The 17496-nt window shown below is 35.9% G+C and overlaps 1 protein-coding gene across 1 annotated transcript; it reads left to right on the top strand.

Moving 5' to 3' along the window:
* Window positions 1–12758: 12758 nt before the first annotated feature.
* LOC136030725 (uncharacterized) lies at window positions 12759–16672 on the top strand. The gene is made up of 3 exons (XM_065709796.1): window positions 12759–12817; window positions 14180–14308; window positions 16437–16672. The coding sequence occupies exons 1-3, from the start codon at window positions 12795–12797 to the stop codon at window positions 16654–16656; spliced, it is 372 nt and encodes a 123-aa protein (XP_065565868.1). The 5' UTR covers window positions 12759–12794; the 3' UTR covers window positions 16657–16672.
* Window positions 16673–17496: the final 824 nt, after the last annotated feature.

The raw sequence follows: 17496 nt of genomic DNA, 5'->3' as shown, positions 1-17496 counted from the left end.
TATCGCAACAAACCCAGAAGGTATTCTTGAACTCCAATCAATCAAAACATTAAAGTTAACCCAACCAAAAGAGCAAGATACTACTAAAGCACAACCAATTTGCCAGAACATCAAGAAAAAGAAAAAAAAGAAGAAAAAACAGACAAATTGGATGCTGTTTCCCCACTGAAAACCATCATTTCGTCAGGTGAAGAGGATTTTCAATCCCAAGCCCAAGAGGAACTAAACTAAGCCAGAATTTCAGACAACTAAAATTAACTTATCTCAAATAAATATCCAACAAGGGAATGTAATTTCTCTTAGCAATATGAAACTGGAGGAAATAACCACTTATATTTCAAGACATGAAGTAAATATAATATGCCCACAGGAAACCAACCTTCATTATATGAAAAAATCCAAATAAAAGGCTTTGAGACATACAGGAAAGACAGATCAACCAGAAGAAAGGAGGTGGTATAGCCCTAACAATAAGAAAGGGACCCCACATTCTTTGGTGGCCTCAAAAGTATATCCTAACGAAGTTGATACTATTGCAGTTAAAATCCTATAACATGATGAAAAAAATTCTTCGACTTTTTTATCATTGGGTAATAAAGTAGTCTCACTTTATTACCCAATGGAAGAGATAATATATTTGAATTGGTAAAAGAAGTAACCCAAGACCATAAAATCATTGTTTTGGAGATTTTAGTGCTCACAGCTATCTATCAGAAGATACAGAACAATCAAACTTGGCAGGAAAAAGCTTAAAGAAAGCAATTCTAGAACTAAATTGGATGGTTATTACCCCATATGTTCTAAAAAAGCACTACATCCCCAAAAAAGGTTTGTAACATTAGACCTTCAAATAGCCAAATTCGAGTTTTTGTCAAATGCAAACACTAAGCTGATCCCAGAGTTAAAAACAGATAAATGTACCATTCTCACTTCCATTAGAGATGTTTTATATACTCCAACCCCAGCTACATACTAATTTCAATATCGCAGAGCAGACTGGTCAATCTTCAAAAAGAATTTGGAAGAAGCGGACTACACAGAATTAGAGAGGCTACATAGTCCTTATGATAGAACCCAAGCCTTGACTAATAAAATTCTAGTAATACTCAGAAAGTCATCCCGACCACCTTTCAGATCTTATTTTATGAAACTAAAGATATGGTGGAATAGTTCCAGAAATTGTGCAGTAAAGGAAAAGAAAAAGTAAGAAACCGTTTCAGTAGATCTGGTGCTCTGGAAGAATTTTTAGAAAAAAGGAAATGTTTCCTTTTTTACCTTTTATTTCTAATTAGGAAAAAAGATAAACCCCCACAAAAACTATATTCTTAGAGATCTATATCTCTGCTTCCAATTCTTGGAAAAATAATGCAAAAGATGATCCAAAAAAGACTGGAATGGTTTGCAAAAAAAAAAAATGATCTCTTCCCACAATCACAGTCAGGCTTTAGAAAGGGAATGTTGACGGGGTCATTTGACTTGAAGAAGCCATCCGAGCAGCCTTCGAACAAGGTGAAATTCTACTAGTCTTATGGTGGACTTCGAAGATGCATACGGTAATGTAACTAAGGAGAAGTTATGTGCAATCCTCCTTTCAATGGACTTCCCTGAACCATGTATCAATTTCATTTGGAATTACCTAACCAACCGATCCCTCAGGGTTCGGGTAAATCATTCTGAAACGCTTGAGTTAGGACTACCCCAGGGATCTCCTCTCAGCTCTCTGATTTTTCTGCTGATGATAGGTGAAATTGAACTTCCAAGTTCAACAATATCAAAAAGGGAATATGCGGATAATGTCACTATTTGAGAATACGGACGCTCAGTTGAAGAACTGGAAACTAATCTACAAAAAGCCATACTTAAACTGGAATCTTTCCGAGAAACGATGTCCCTTCCATGTATGCCATTAAAACAAAAGCAGCAATCTTCCATAATAAAAGAAATGTCCGAGCACAACAGCTTTACATGAAAGGCTCATTCAGCTTGAAGCTAACCCTGTGACTATAGGATTGAGTTTGGATCAAAGGCTCACATGGAATGCTGAAGTCAAAGCTGTAAAGTGATCTTGGGTGAAAAGAACATCAATCATTAGACGACTTACTTCCTTCTCCTGGCAAAATTTAAATAGATTGCTCTGTACAAGCAGATAAAGAAGCTGCTGTGGCAAGTATTCCTCGCCTAAACCTCCACATTTTGAATCGGCTTCCCAAAGACTCATCTGTCCTCTTGGCTGAAATTGCTGCAATATACGAGGCTCTGAAGGCGTTCCAGGCAAATCCTCCTCCCGGGAAAAAGATAGTCTTATTCTCAGACTCCCAATAATATCTAAAAATGATAGAGTAGAGCCACTCTCTTTTTTTCTGGGCCGTTCTCCCTATGTCACCCGGTCTCTTTTTTCTGCTCTGATTTCTCTACATGGAGCCACTATTTTTTGAATACGGTAAATCCAATGTAGAGCCTATGTATAATTTTTTCGAATGCAAAAATAAGACGTACGTTTCGGGTGGGGGGGGACTAGGTGCCCTTCAATGAATTCTGACTCCTATAAGGGCTACTAAAACTTCTTTATAGCGTTATACATTACTCTTTCCACAATAACCTTATATGTTAAAAATGAATAACTATTATAACTTATAACTCAACCCATGTCCTGAAAGCTGCGGGGGAGGGGTTTCGTCCTCAAATAAATGATAAATGGACTTTTCAACAATTTTGAACTCACTGGATATCCCAAAATTTAGATTTTATGTGTTTAAGGAAACGATGGACTCGGGGGGGGGGATGGCTGTTTGCCCTTCGAACACTTTTGCCCATCAAAAATGGCACTAAAACTTTTGATTTCCAATCAAATACGCCCCCTTCAAAGTTTGTATAGCTTTTCTGTACGAAGTGCCCCGGTCTTAAAAAATCGATAAGTAATACATTTTGTACACATCGCTCTTTAGTTAGGCATCTCTATCTCACTGCTTGTGATTACAGACCCGTTTTAAAACGCTTTGAATTCTGGCTCCTAAAAATAGAAAATTTCATGTTAAAAATGAGCAACTATTATATTTTATGTAACTTATAACTCAGCCCATGTCCTGTGAGCTGTGGGAGAGGGGTTTCGTCCTCAAATAGATGAATAATGGACTTTTCAACTATGCTGAGCACAATACATATCTAAAAATTTTGATTTTATTTGTTTGGGGAAACCATAGGATTGGGAGGGGGTGCCTGTCTACCCTTCAATCATTTTTGCCTATAAAAAAAGGTGCTAAAACTTTCAATTTCCAATCAAATATGCCCCCTTCAGAGTTTTTACAGATTCTCTGTACGAAGTGCCCTCGTCTTAAAAAATTGATGAATAATACATTTTGCACTCATCGCTCTTTAGTTTGGCAGCTCTATCTCACTGCCTGTGATTACAAACCGGTTTTTAAAAAGGCTTTAGACTCGTTTTCATAATTATGAAAAAATTTTTCTCTCCATAAAATATACTCCCATTGAAATCTCTTTCATCGTAAAATACCCCCCCCCCCCCCCTACCGCCAGGAAAATTTTCAATAATTACAATAATTAAAAAATAACATTCTTAGCGCATTCTCTTAGTTTTCTAAATTATAGGAGGGATCAAACTTCACTGGGGCAGCAAAATTGGGTCTATCGCATCCCATGTACTTGCAAAAGCTGACATTTGGGACGTAATGAGATTACAAAAGCCTCAAGATTCTATTTTGTCAGCTTTAAAGCAAAATTTCAAACCTGAAGATTTTCCAGACCAATTTATCTTGCACGGTAATTTCGCTTTGATTTCTGGGGACTGGAGTTTAAAGCAGAATTTTTGGGAATATATTGAAATTAATAAAATTTTATTCAAAAATTTGGCTTTGAAATAAAGACACCTAGTGAATTGGGGCTGAATTCGATTTACGATAATTTACTATAGTCAGATAGGGTACGGTTCTTCAACCCCTTGCATTTAACCTCTTTCCGATCGTTAGTTCAAATAATGCCAACAATTCGGAACCCGGAAGGTCAAGTTAATTCGATTCCGGTATTGCATTGAACAAAATAAGGTTAATAAAATGTGTTTGTTTTATTTTGTATGTAATTTAAAGATTTTAATTGTTTTATTTTAGTATTTCTGCTGACGACGGTAACTGCACATGTGACAGAAATATCCAGTATTTTTGGTAAATTTTCAATGTCTATTAAAAGGATTTGAACTTTAGGAAACTTTAGAAGGGGTTTTGAACTTTTATTTATTGCCATGGAAAGGCTGTTTGGTTTTCAAAATCATAAATGATCGATAAAAATAAGGGGGTTGGGTACCTCTTATATGTGAGCATAAAATGTCTAAATTGTAAGAAACTTAAATATATAATGTTCAGATTCACTTTATCCTTTTTACAGAACTACTTGATACTTCCTCCCCCCCTATAACCTGTTGGGGGGAGTGTATCTGACCTCTGATTACATTGACTCTGAAAAGGATTTGAACTATAAAACCTTTAAAAAGGATTTTGAACTTTTACATACCGTCATGGAAGGGCAGTGTAGTCTTCACAATTATCGGCGATACATAAAGAGTAGGGGTTGGAATCACTTTTATGTGAGCATAGAAATTCTAAATTTTTAAGAAAAATAATTTTTTTTCAGATTCACTTTATCCTACTTGCAGCAGATATTTCGTACAGCATGCTGATGCAAAGATAAATGTCACATAAGTAGCGCTGGTGTTACGTAAAATTGTCATAAACTGTTCTATTTACTTAATGATAAGGATTTAAACGTAGTATGCTTGCATATATATTAGTGTGGAACATAAAAAGAAGTGTAATGAACCCCTTCTTTCCGCGTTTTTTACATTAAAAATGAGCATAGATTAATCAAAAAAGGGGTATGTGCTCAAAGTAAAGAACAAAGTAGAAACTTATGACGAGCAACAGTTTTAAAGTTACTGAATACTATTTCTCCAAATAATTTTTTTTTTGGGGAAGAACGACTCCCCCCCCCCCAAAAAAAACGGTGCCATATGCAGTGTAGTTTTCGGGTGGACCAAGGTGTATGTTGTATATACTCGGCTTTTCTAATCCAGTTTCAGAATTAATTTTACAGTACCTACTTGCAATGTAAAAAATTTATATATAACGTTGAGGTACCGTCTTACCAAATTAACAACTATATCTGTTCCATCACTATTGTCAACACTTTATACAGGGAATTTATTATGACCACACTATTAGAAAAAAGTTTTTATGGCACTTGGTATTAACCAAGTGACATATAGCAGTCGCCAATTCTGTCGGTCTGTCTGTCGGTCTGTCGGTCTGTCGGTCTGTCTGTCGGTCCCGGTTTTGCTACTTTAGGCACTTCCAGGTAAGCTAGGACGATGAAATTTGGCAAGCGTATCAGGGACCGGACCAGATTAAATTAGAAATAGTTGTTTTCCCGATTTGACCATCTGGGGGGGGGGGGGGAGTGGGGGCCCGGTTAATTCGCAAAAAATAGAAAAAATGAAGTATTTTTAACTTATCAGCGGGTATTTGGATCTTAATGAAATTTGATATTTGGAATGATATTGTGTCTTAGAGCTCTTATTTTAAAATCTCGACCAGATCTGATGACATTGGGGGGAGTCGGAGGGGGAAAACCTAAAGTCCCGGTTTTGCTACTTTAGGCACTTCCAGGTAAGCTAGGACGATGAAATTTGGCAAGCGTATCAGGGACCGGACCAGATTAAATTAAAAATAGTCGTTTTCCCGATTTGACCATCTGGGGGGGGGGAGTAGGGGCTGGTTAATTCGGAAAAATAGAAAAAATGAAGTATTTTTGACTTATGAGCGGGTGATTGGATCTTAATGAAATTTGATGTTTGGAATGATATTGTGTCTCAGAGCTCTTATTTTAAATCCCGACTGGGTCTGATGACATTGGGGGGAGTTGGAGGGGGGAAACCTAAAATCTTGGAAAACACTTAGAGTGGAGGGATCGGGATGAAACTTGATGAGAAAAATAAGCGCAAGTCCCAGATACATGATTGACATAATCGGAACTTATTTGTTCTCTTTGGGGTAGTTGGGGGGGGGAGTAAGTCTTAAAAATTAGAAAAATGAGGTATTTTCAACTTACGAACGGGTGATCGGATCTCAATGAAATTTGATGTTTAGAAGGATATCGTGTCTTAGAGCTCTTATTTTAAATCCCGACCAGATCTGGTGATGGGGGCGGGGAGTTGGGAGGGGGAACCTAAAACTTGGAAAACACTTAGAGTGGAGGGATCGGGATGAAACATGGTGGGAAAAATAAACACAAGTCCTAGATAGATGATTGACATAAACGGAACGGATCCGCTCTCTTTTGGGTAGTTGGGGGGGGGGGTTAATTCTGAAAAATTAGAAAAAATGAGGTATTTTTAACTTACGAACGGGTGATTGGATCTCCATGAAATTTGATTTTTAGAAGGATATCGTGGCTCAAAGCTCTTATTTTAAATCCTGACCAGATCTGGTGACATTGGGGGAAGTTTGGGGTGGGGAGACCTAAAATGATGGGAAACGCTTAGATTGGAGGGATTGGGATGAAACTTGGTTGGAAAATAAGCAAAAGTCTTGCATACGTAATTTACATAATTGGAACGGATCCGCTCAATTGCGGGGGGGGGGGGGTAATTCTGAAAAATAAGAAAAATAACGTATTTTTAACTTACGAAGGAGTGATCGGATCTTCATGAAACTTCATATTTAGAAGGACCTCGTAACTCTGATATCTTATTTTAAATCTCAACCGGATCAAACGTAATTGGAGGGGGGGGGGGCAGTTGGGGGGACCGGAAATCTTAGAAAATATTTAAAGCGGTGAGATCAGGATGAAACTGGATGGGAAGAATAGAAACCTGTCTAAGATACGTGACTGACATAACTGGACCGGATCTGCTCTCTTTGGTGGAGTTGGGAGGGGGAGGTAATTTTGAAAATTGAGGTATTTGTAACTTACGAAAGGGTGACCAGATCTTAATGAAATTTGATATTTAGAAGGATCTTGTGCTATAAAGTTTAACTTTAGGTTCTGACCTTCTCACAAGTGCCAAATGAGCTCTTGGCTCTTGGCTCTTCCGACCTCGTACCATATGAGCTCTCGGCTCTTCCGACCTCGTCCAAATGAGCTCTTGGCTCTTCCTACCTCGTACCATATGAGCTCTCGGCTCTTCCGACCTCGTCACAAGTGCCATATGAGCTCTTAGCTCTTGTTTTTCATAAACTTTTAAAAACGGGTCTGTAATCACACGCAGTGAGATAGAGATACCTAGCGAAGGAGCGATGTGTGCAAAATAAATTATTTATTAATTTTGTAAGACCAGGGCACTTCAGAAAGAAGAGCTGTACAAACTTTGAAGGGGACATATTTGATTGGAAATCGAAAGTTTTAGTGCCGTTTTTATGGCACTTGGTATTAACCAAATGACATACAGCAATCGCCAGTTCTGTCGGTCTGTCTGTCGGTCTGTCTGTCTGTCTGTCTGTCGGTCCCGGTTTTGCTACTTTCGGCACTTCCAGGTAAGCTAGGACGATGAAATTTGGCAGGCGTATCAGGGAAAGGACCAGTTTAAATTAGAAATAGTCGTTTTCCCAATTTGACCATCTGGGGGGGGGGAGTGGGGGCCGGTTAATTCGTAAAAAATAGAAAAAATGAAGTATTTTTAACTTATGAATGGGTGATGGGATCTTAATGAAATTTGATGTTTGGAATGATATTGTGTCTCAGAGCTCTTATTTTAAATTCCTACCGGATCTGATGACACTGGGGGAGTTGGAGGGGGGAAACCTGAAATCTTGGAAAACACTTAGAGTGGAGGGATCGGGATGAAACTTGATGGGAAAAATAAGCACAAGTCCCAGATACATGATTGACATAATCGGAATGGATCCGCTCTCTTTGGGGTAGTTGGGGGGGGGGGGTAATTCTGAAAAATTAGAAAAAATGAGGTATTTTTAACTTACGAACGGGTGATCGGATCTCAATGAAATTTGATCTTTAGAAGGATATTGTGTCTCAGAGCTCTTATTTTAAATCCCGACCGGATCTGGTGACATTGGGGGGAGGGAGTTGGGAGGGGGAAACCTAAAACTTGGAAAACACTTAGAGTGGAGGGATCGGGATGAAACTTGGTGGGGAAAAATAAACACAAGGGCTAGATACATGATTGACAAAAACGGAACGGATCCGCTCTCTTTGGGATAGTTGGGGGGGGGGGTATTCCTGAAAAATTTGAAAAAATGAGGTATTTTTAACTTACGAACTGGTGATCGGATCTCAATGAAATTTGATATTTAGAAGGATATCGTGGCTCAGAGCTCTTATTTTAAACCCAACCAGATCTAGTGATATTGGGGGGAGTTGGGAGGGGGAAACCTAAAACTTGGAAAACACTTAGAGTGGAGGTATTGGGATGAAACTTGGTGGGAAAAATAAGCACAAGTCCTAGATACATGATTGACATAACCGGAACGAACCCGCTCTTTTTGGGGTATTTGGGGGAGGGGTTAATTCTGAAAAATTACAAAAAATGAGGTATTTTTAACTTACGAACGGGTGATCGGATCTCAATGAAATTTGATATTTAGAAGGATATCGTGTCTCAGAGCTCTTATTTAAAATCCTGACCGGATCTGGTGACATTGGAGGAAGTTGGGGGGGGACCTAAAATCATGAAATCGCTTAGATTAGAGGGATCGGGATGAAACTTGCTGGCAAAATAAGCAGAAGTCTTAAAAACGTGATTTAAATAATTGGAACGGATTCGCTCTATTGGGGGGGGGGACGGGTTAATTCTGAAAAATAAGAAAAAATCACGTATTTTTAACTTACGAAGGAGCGATCGGATCTTCATGAAACTTCATATTTAGAAGATCCTCGTAACTCAGATCTCTTATTTCAAATCTCAACCGGATCAAGCGTAATCGGGGGGGGGCAGTTGGGGGACCGGAAATCTTAGAAAATACTTAAAGCGGTGAGATCAGGATGAAACTGGATGGGAAGAATAGAAACCTGTCTAAGATACGTGACTGACATAACCGGACGGGATCTGCTCTCTTTGGTTGAATTGGGGGGGGGGGGGTAATTTTGAAAATTGAGGTATTTGTAACTTACGAAAGGGTGACCAGATCTTAATGAAATTTGATATTTAGAAGGATCTTGTGCTTTAAAGTTCTAATTTTAAAGTCCGACCAGATCCTATGACAATGGGGGGAGTTGGAGGGGGGAACCGGAATTCTTGAAAAACGTGAAAATTGGGGTATTTTTATCTTATGAATAGATGATCGGATCTTAATGAAATTTGTTTTTTAGAAGGAATCCATGTTTCAGAGCTTTTATTTCAAATCCAGCCAGATCTTTTGACATTGGGGGGAGTTGGAGGGGGAAATCTTGGAAAAACACTTGGAGTGGAGGAATCGGGATGAAGCTTGGTGCATAGAATAAACAAAATGTCCTTGATACGTGATTGACAGAATCGTTCTGGATTTGCTCTCTTTGGAGGAGTTGGGGGGAGGGGTTCAGTGATTTGGCGAGTTTGGTGCTTCTGGACGTGCTAGGACGATGAAAATTGGTAGGCGCGTCAGGGAGCTGCACAATTTGACTTGATAAAGTCGTTTTCCCAGATTCGACCATCTGGGGGGCTAAATGGAGAGGAAAAATTAGAAAAAATTAGGTATTTATAACTTACGAGTGGATGATCGGATCTTAATGAATTTTGATATTTAGAAGGAAATCTTGACTCAGAGCTCTTATTTAAAATCCTGACCGGCATTAGGCCTCTTTTTTTCCTTTTTAAATCGATCTATTGATTCATAGAATTTTGTTAGAGCTCATACCATATGATCTCTTGGCTCTTAGCTCTTCTCGCCTCGTCACAAGTGCCATATGAGCTCTTAGCTCTTGTTGATAGGCAAAAAGGTTCGAAGGGCAAACAGCCACCGCCTAGCCCATCGTTTCCCCAAACACATACAATCAAAATTTTGGGATAGCCATTGTGCTCAGTATTGTTGAAAAGTCCATTTATTATCTATTTGAGGGGTAATAATTGATTATAATTATACATAGGGCCGCAGTGCTTTGTCCTTTTCTTTTCTTCGTCAGTATCGTTTCAGTGGGACATAATAGAGAACTGTTTAATTGCTCATTTAAATACTACTTCTTACATTTAACCGATTTTTACTTTGTTAGACTCGAGCCGTCATAAAGTGCCAAATGGTGCCCTGAAAGTGCACTCTCGGTGACATTCATCGAATTGAAAGTATGTACAGGATACATGGGCATCAGCTAGATTCAATTATGGACTCATTTATAAATTTATTTTATATTTAACTGCTTTTTATAAATTTGCTTTGATAATAAAATCCTTAAGTGCCATGTGGCTCGCAAAAGTAAACTTTGGGCTGCTTTTCCATTATTAAAATAGAAAAAAGAAAAAAGGGTATTGAACAAAGAAAAAATTCTGAAAAAAATTACCCTGGACCTATCCCCTTTGAGGAAATTCTCCCTCATGGAAAATATCTTTTACAAATTTCCCCACGTTAACTTTTTTTGACCGGAACTTCTAATTTAAAGTTATTCGAAATGTAAAGTTAGAATTCTTTATCTTACCCGTTGGGTATTGTTTAATTAAGAATATTAAGAAAACCCGTAACAATTCTTGGCATTATTACGGCAGAAACCTTGCATTAATTAAAACTTGCCAGGGAAGTCAATCGGAAGAAGAAATTGACACCTAGAGTTTAAAAGTTACCTTCCTCTTTGTATCTATGTTTTAAAAAATGAATATAGAAGAATCAAACAAAAGTTTTTTTGTATTTTCTGCGGGGGGGGGCACACAATATAATTTTTATGACAAAAAAATTTTTGTCATAAATAAAATTTGGTCTTATAGAGTCGCATAATAAATGTGATAACAATAGAAAAAGATTGCACGCGATTGGAAAAAGATGCACGCGGTTTGTACCGCGTGCATGTGCTGCGAAAATTTCTAAATTATGGGAAAAATATAAATATTTTGTTCAAACTCACTTTATCCTACTTGCAGCAGAAATTTCGCTTAGATGCTGATGCAAAGGTAAATATTTTCATAAATAGCTCCGGCAATGGGTGTAATACAGCTAATTTCAAGAATAATCCTTATAACATTTATGTAATTCCTTCTTTTTGAGCTGGCTAAATAAATATTTAGAAAAGCAAAAATAGGGAGAACTCAGTATCGTATTAAACTTAGAGGCAGTTTGTATATTTATGGCCAAGTGTGTGAATCCAAATATGAGGAATATGACGTTATAATTAGATATTTGGTTCTTTTTTCTGACACACCCAGGATCAAACATTACGCCCTTTCCTAATAAGAAACATTATATGTAAAGAAGGGCAGATTACATAATCTACAAACCTCTCCAAGAGGTGGGAGGGCTCATTACATCCTCGGATGCTAATTACTGGACCTTTTAACCATTGAAAAAACTCATTATCTCTAAAATTTAAAATTTAGTTACGTTTTAACAAGTTGGACAAGATTTTCGGGGTTAAAACCTGGAAACCTCCGGATGTGGCATTGTTTTGAGGATTTGTTACTAATAAGAAAAAAAAATATAATTAACAAGGAATACTATGTATTGGTTGGTGATGGTAATAGAAAAAAAGAAAAGATTGTTTAAGATTTTACCCGAAGCGACAGAAAATAATTACAAAAAATGTTCTTGTTCATTTTACACTGTAAAATGAACATATTTGTGAAATTTCTTACATTGTATTTGAAATATGTGACATTATTTTAATGCGTAGAAATTTCTCATAGTCCCTGTTAGACCATATTATCCACGTTTTCTGACTTTTGAATGGATTATTATGGAACAAAGGGTAAGTGAAGTCCCAAAACTAGAAACAACTTTATTGTGGAAGCTATGTGGAAGAAATAAACTAACCCCAAAATGGGGTGTTAAACATAGAGGCAGTTGGTGTATGTATGGCATAGCGTGTGAATCCAAACATGAGGGATATGGTTAAAAGGAACCAAATATCCACTGATGACGTCATGTTCCTCGTTTTTGGATTCATATACTAGGCCAAAAATGTACAAACTGCCTGCATGTTTAATACCACGCTGACTTCTCGCTATTTTTCTTTATTTTTTATTTTGATATTGGATGGTTGAAGATATTACAGCATATTCTAAATACAACATTAAGTGAAAATAAAGATTTAATGTTTTAACATTAACATTTAAAAAATAAAAGTTTCAATGTTTGATGTTCATTTTACGCTATCCCTGTAAAGTATCCCTGTATCTGCAAGATTGAATCAGTTCTTTGTAAGGAAGCTGCTAAAGTCCTTAGTAGCAGAAAAATTTTAATGTGCCTGCTCTAAGTTGCACTCATAATCATCTTTTTTAGAAGAAGCTTTGCAAATGATTTTTTAACAAATATATCAGAAATTTGAATATGTCAGTTACGACGGATACCAGATTTCGAGATATCAAGTATGATATTTCAGCTAAGAGCATTCTCATTAAATCTTTTCATCTATCCTTCAATACAATTTTTGTTCAGTCTAATTTCCTTAATTAAAACAGAGTTTACATTCAAAACAGAATAAAAATTAATTTGGTGTTTTTTATATTCCGATTGACCCAATTAAGAGACAATTCTACTCTTTTGTGCCCAGAATTATTGACACAAGGGATTAAACTTTAATATAAATTGAAGACGCACAAAGTTAACTTAGTCAGTGAGTAAGTGAGAAGCGAGGTGATCTGTTAGCCCTCTAGAATTATGGATTTTGGAGACAAGGAAAGGTAGCGAAAATAGTCACTTTTTTATACCCTCTTCCTTAATCTTTTGTATTGCAGCATTTTTTAAATAGTGCATCTTCTTATAAAACTATCATTTCTATATTAATAAAAAATGAACCCAAAATTAAAAACACTTTTGCTATAATTTGGGCCCTATTCTCATCATAGACTTCGTATTCCAAGCTAATAAACTGAGAAAATGCTCTGGCCAAGATGACCGACTATCTGATACCCATCTCCCCTCCTACGCATATAAGGGGTTCTAAAAATACTTTAGCATAAAGAGCGAGGTATTTAGGAGGAGATAAATACCTCGCTCTTTATGCTAAAGTATTTTTAGTAGTTTCAAGTAATTTAAGTTTGTTACGGAAGTTAATTCTTAAGTTACGTATATTTTTTACTAATAAAAACGTTTGTTAAAAATTAAAAGCCCTAGTTGCCTTTTTAAGTAACCGAAACATTGGAGGGCAACTAGGTCTCCTTCCCCATCCCTTATTTCTCAAAATCGTCTGATCAAAACTAAGAGAAAACCATTTAGCCAAAAAAGAATTAATATACAAATTTCATTTTAATAATCTATGTGCCGAGAGCCAAAATCAAACATGCATTAATTCAAAAACGTTCAGAAATTAAATAAAAAACTAGATTTTTTTAACTGAAAGTAAGGAGCGACATTAAAACTTACAACGGACAGAAATTACTCCGTATATGAAATGATCCGTATATCCGCAATTCCTCTCTCTATACGCTAAAGTTTGACTCTTTGCCACAAGTCTACTTTTTGAAATAATTAAAAGCTTTAGCGTAAAGAGCGAGGGATTGCGGAGGGGACAGCCCATTTCATATACGGAGTAATTTCTGTTCGTTTTAAGTTTTAATGTCGCTCCTTACTTTCAGTTAAAAAAACTAGTTTTTTTTTATTTAATAGCATATTCAAGCAAGTATTTTCATGTGCTGTGTAGGCGTACACATTTGTATGACAGATGAGTGATCAACTTTAACTCAGCGGGAGGGGATTGAAGATTGAAAAAAAAACAAAAAAACAGTTTTTGCCAAAATCTGTCGGTCAAAAAGGTTTTAGTTTTGGAACATTTCTGAATTAAACATATAAATTAGTTAATATTATTTGACATGTATTTCTATACAATACGTGGTAAATGCATATATTTCATAAATTCTTAATTAATATTTTAGTGATATTTATGCAATTATTCTGTAATGTCTTTTCTTTTTAAATTAATTCTCGGGTTTATATCTTGTATTAATAAAAAACATACACAGACGACAGATTTGAGTATGTTACATACAATATATGCTTATATAGCCTTTCAGCAATTTATACTAAAATAATCTTTTTTATGTTAGGAGGCCAAGCAACGAAGAAGAAACCGAAATTGGTATTATTGGCAAAGGATTGAACCACAAAAAACAAATTTGTATAGAAAAGGGGAACACACTCCACTTGACGGCATATCAGATATCAAAGCTAATCAGGTAGGCATTCTTTTAGAAAAGCGATAAATGTGACTTTTATATTGTATTTATTGAATCCTTAAATCTAACTTTTTCTTTTTTATCTTCTCACTTTTTTCCTCAAGGACGATAGAGGAAGGTTAAAAAACCTTACCACTTAACTATTGCAACATTTCAATTTTTGAAAAAAACTGAGATATATGTAAAAACTTGCAATCTTGACAGTTTTGATATTAATATTTAATTTGGCTGACTCTGATTTCCTTCTCAATTATGATTAACAGAAAAAGTACTTATATAAGTGATTTAAATAATTGGAACAGATCCGCTCTATTGGGGGGGGGGGGCTATATATTAATATTTAATTTGGCTGACTCTGATTTCCTTCTCAATCATGATTAACAGAAAAAGTACTTACATACGTGATTTAAATAATTGGAACGGATCCGCTCTATGGGGGGGGGGGCTAATTCTGAAAAATAAGAAAAAAATACGTATTTTTAACTTACGACGGAGTGATTGGATTTTCCAAAATAAAGAGGGACTTAATTTTTTCCTATGATAAGACCTACTAGTAATAGTGTTAATAGCAGTAGTAGCAGTACTAGTAATATCAATATATTGTCAGGGGAACATACCTCTCATCAATTCCTGGAAGTTTCAACTTAATAAAATTGGCCATTGGTAAGACATTGCTGATATGTCCTTTTGGTAACTTGCATGCTCGTATACTTCTTGATATTTTCATCTAAATTCTCTTAGTCTTAACAGTAGCTCCAATATAAGTAGTAGTAGTAATATAGCAGTAACAGTAGTAGCAATAGCGTATGATTGTCACACTTTTCTTTTTGCTGCTCAATTTGTTCCATGGGGGTAATTTTCTGCAAAGAAGATTTTTCTATGCGAAGGATTGTCTAGAAGGATGGGTAATAAATAACATTCATCATGAGACTACCCTTATAAACGTAAAATTGAAAAATCAATCTTCTGACAAAACCCTTGAGATTAGACACGTTGACCTTCAAATGTCCTAGGCAAAAAAAAGAAAAAAAATCTAGAAAAGGGGGCTAATACCCCTAATAATAGTGCTCTTTCTATTGGTTATTCCAATGATTAAATAATAAATAGAGTTTGAAATCTAGATTTATTAATCATAAATATTTGGCTTTTGTTTTTTGGAATGAAAAGCTACAATGTGCTTATTTTATACATCGCGTTTTCTTGTTAATTGTTCTTTTCAAATATTTCTTCACAATGAACTGCAACTATGAAACGACGCGGCTTAAAAGTAACCGAAACCCTAATAAACAAAATGTTGATATCGATAGATGCATCAAAAGGATTGGCTTATAATTCTGGTACGAAATATATATGATTCATTAACTTTAGTGCTACCTATCAAAAGTTGCGTGCCTGAAGGATTTTTCTGAATTTTCGAAAAAGGTGATTGAGAACCCCCTGAAAGTCAAAGATTCTGAATAGAAATAACATCATCAGATTCAACAAATAAGAAAACCCTATTTAATTTTTGAACTTCCATCTGCAAAAATGTGGTATTTTGTATTTTTTTTTCTGAAGAAAGATCAATGATACGTGTTTACTTGCTTGTTTGTTTTTACTTTTTTTTTGTCCTGGGATAATTGCATCCCAGGGGTGATAGGTGTTATTTTGAGGACGCAGAAGTAGGGCTTTTCAAGAATGCACGAGTTTATATGCATTTTAGCTTATTAAAGCAAATATTTTTGTGTGCTGCGTAGGCAAACAAATTTACATGACAGATGAATAATAAACTTTAACTCAGTAGGAAGGGTTTCGAAGATTGAACAAAATTTAAGTTTTTGCCAAAAATTTGTTGGTCAAAAAAAGTTTTAGCGTTGGAACATCAAAGAACTCAATATGTAATGTAATTAGTATTATGTAATTTGTGTTTCTATATAATATTTTGTAAATTTAAATATTCTAAAAATTATTAATTCATATTTTATTGATGTTTATGTAAATATTGGGTAGTGTATTTTTCTTTTTAAAGCAAGCCTTGGGGCAACATTATATATTAATAAATCAGACGACAGATATAAATATATGACATACAATATTTACATATGTAGCCTTTCAGCAATTAAGATTAAAATAGCCTTTTTTATGTTAGGAGGCCAAGCAACGAAGAAGAAACTAAAATTGGAATTACTGACGAAGAAATTGGTGTTATTGACGAAGAATTGAAGTACAAAAAACATATGTGTAAAGAAAAGCGTAACAGACTCCACTTGACGGCATATCAGACATCGAAGCTAAACAGGAAAATAACCTTTCTTTATGAATGCGATAAATGTGACTTTTATACTGTAATTATTGAACGCTTAAAGTAAACCTTTTTCTTTTTTATCTTCTTATTTATTTTTTACCCATGGACGATTAAGGAAGGCTAAAAAAAAGCCTAACACTTTGCAATCGCATCATTTTGCTTTTCAAACAGTTCGTGGTAACGAACTGTAGTAAGGAGCAACCCGGCTCAATAGTAACCAAAATCCTAAAAAACGGAATTTTGATACCAATAGTTACAACAAAAGAATCAAATTTTAATGCTGATTTTAAATATATAAGTTTTGTCAAGTTTGTCCAACCCCCCTTGCACTTCCTGGATGAAGGGCCAAGAAACGGAGATCAGCACCGCCAGTACGGACTGTAAAGTCTAATGCCGTATCCTTTACCTTTACAAGTTTAGCCTTACCCATCAAAGGTCACGAGCCTGAGAAAGTTTCCCCTATTTTAGGAAATAGGGAGAATCACCCCCTAAAAGTCATCGAATCTTAACGAAAATCACACCATCAGATTCAGCGTATCATAGAGCCCTAGTTTAAAAGTTCCAAGCTCCTATCTACAAAAATGTGGAATTTCGTATTTTTTGGCAGAAGACAAATAACAGATGCGGATTTATTCGTTTGTTTGACTTTTTTTTTTCTTTTTCCCAGGGGTGATCCTATCGACCCAGTGGTCCTAGAATTTTGTAAGAGACCTCATTCGAACGGAAATGAAAAGTTTTAGTGCCCTTTCTAAGTGATCAAAAACTTGGAGGGTACCTAGGCCCCCTCCCACGCTCATTTTTTCCCAAAGTCGTCGGACCACTGTTGGTGACTTTGTACTCGCAACAATTGGTCGTAATGGCAGATTTGGCTCATGTATCTTTGGAAGTTCATATAATTTGGGCA

Source organism: Artemia franciscana, chromosome 8, assembly GCF_032884065.1.
Source record: "Artemia franciscana chromosome 8, ASM3288406v1, whole genome shotgun sequence".
Taxonomy (NCBI): domain Eukaryota; kingdom Metazoa; phylum Arthropoda; class Branchiopoda; order Anostraca; family Artemiidae; genus Artemia; species Artemia franciscana.
This window is presented reverse-complemented; position numbering and strand designations above follow the sequence as displayed.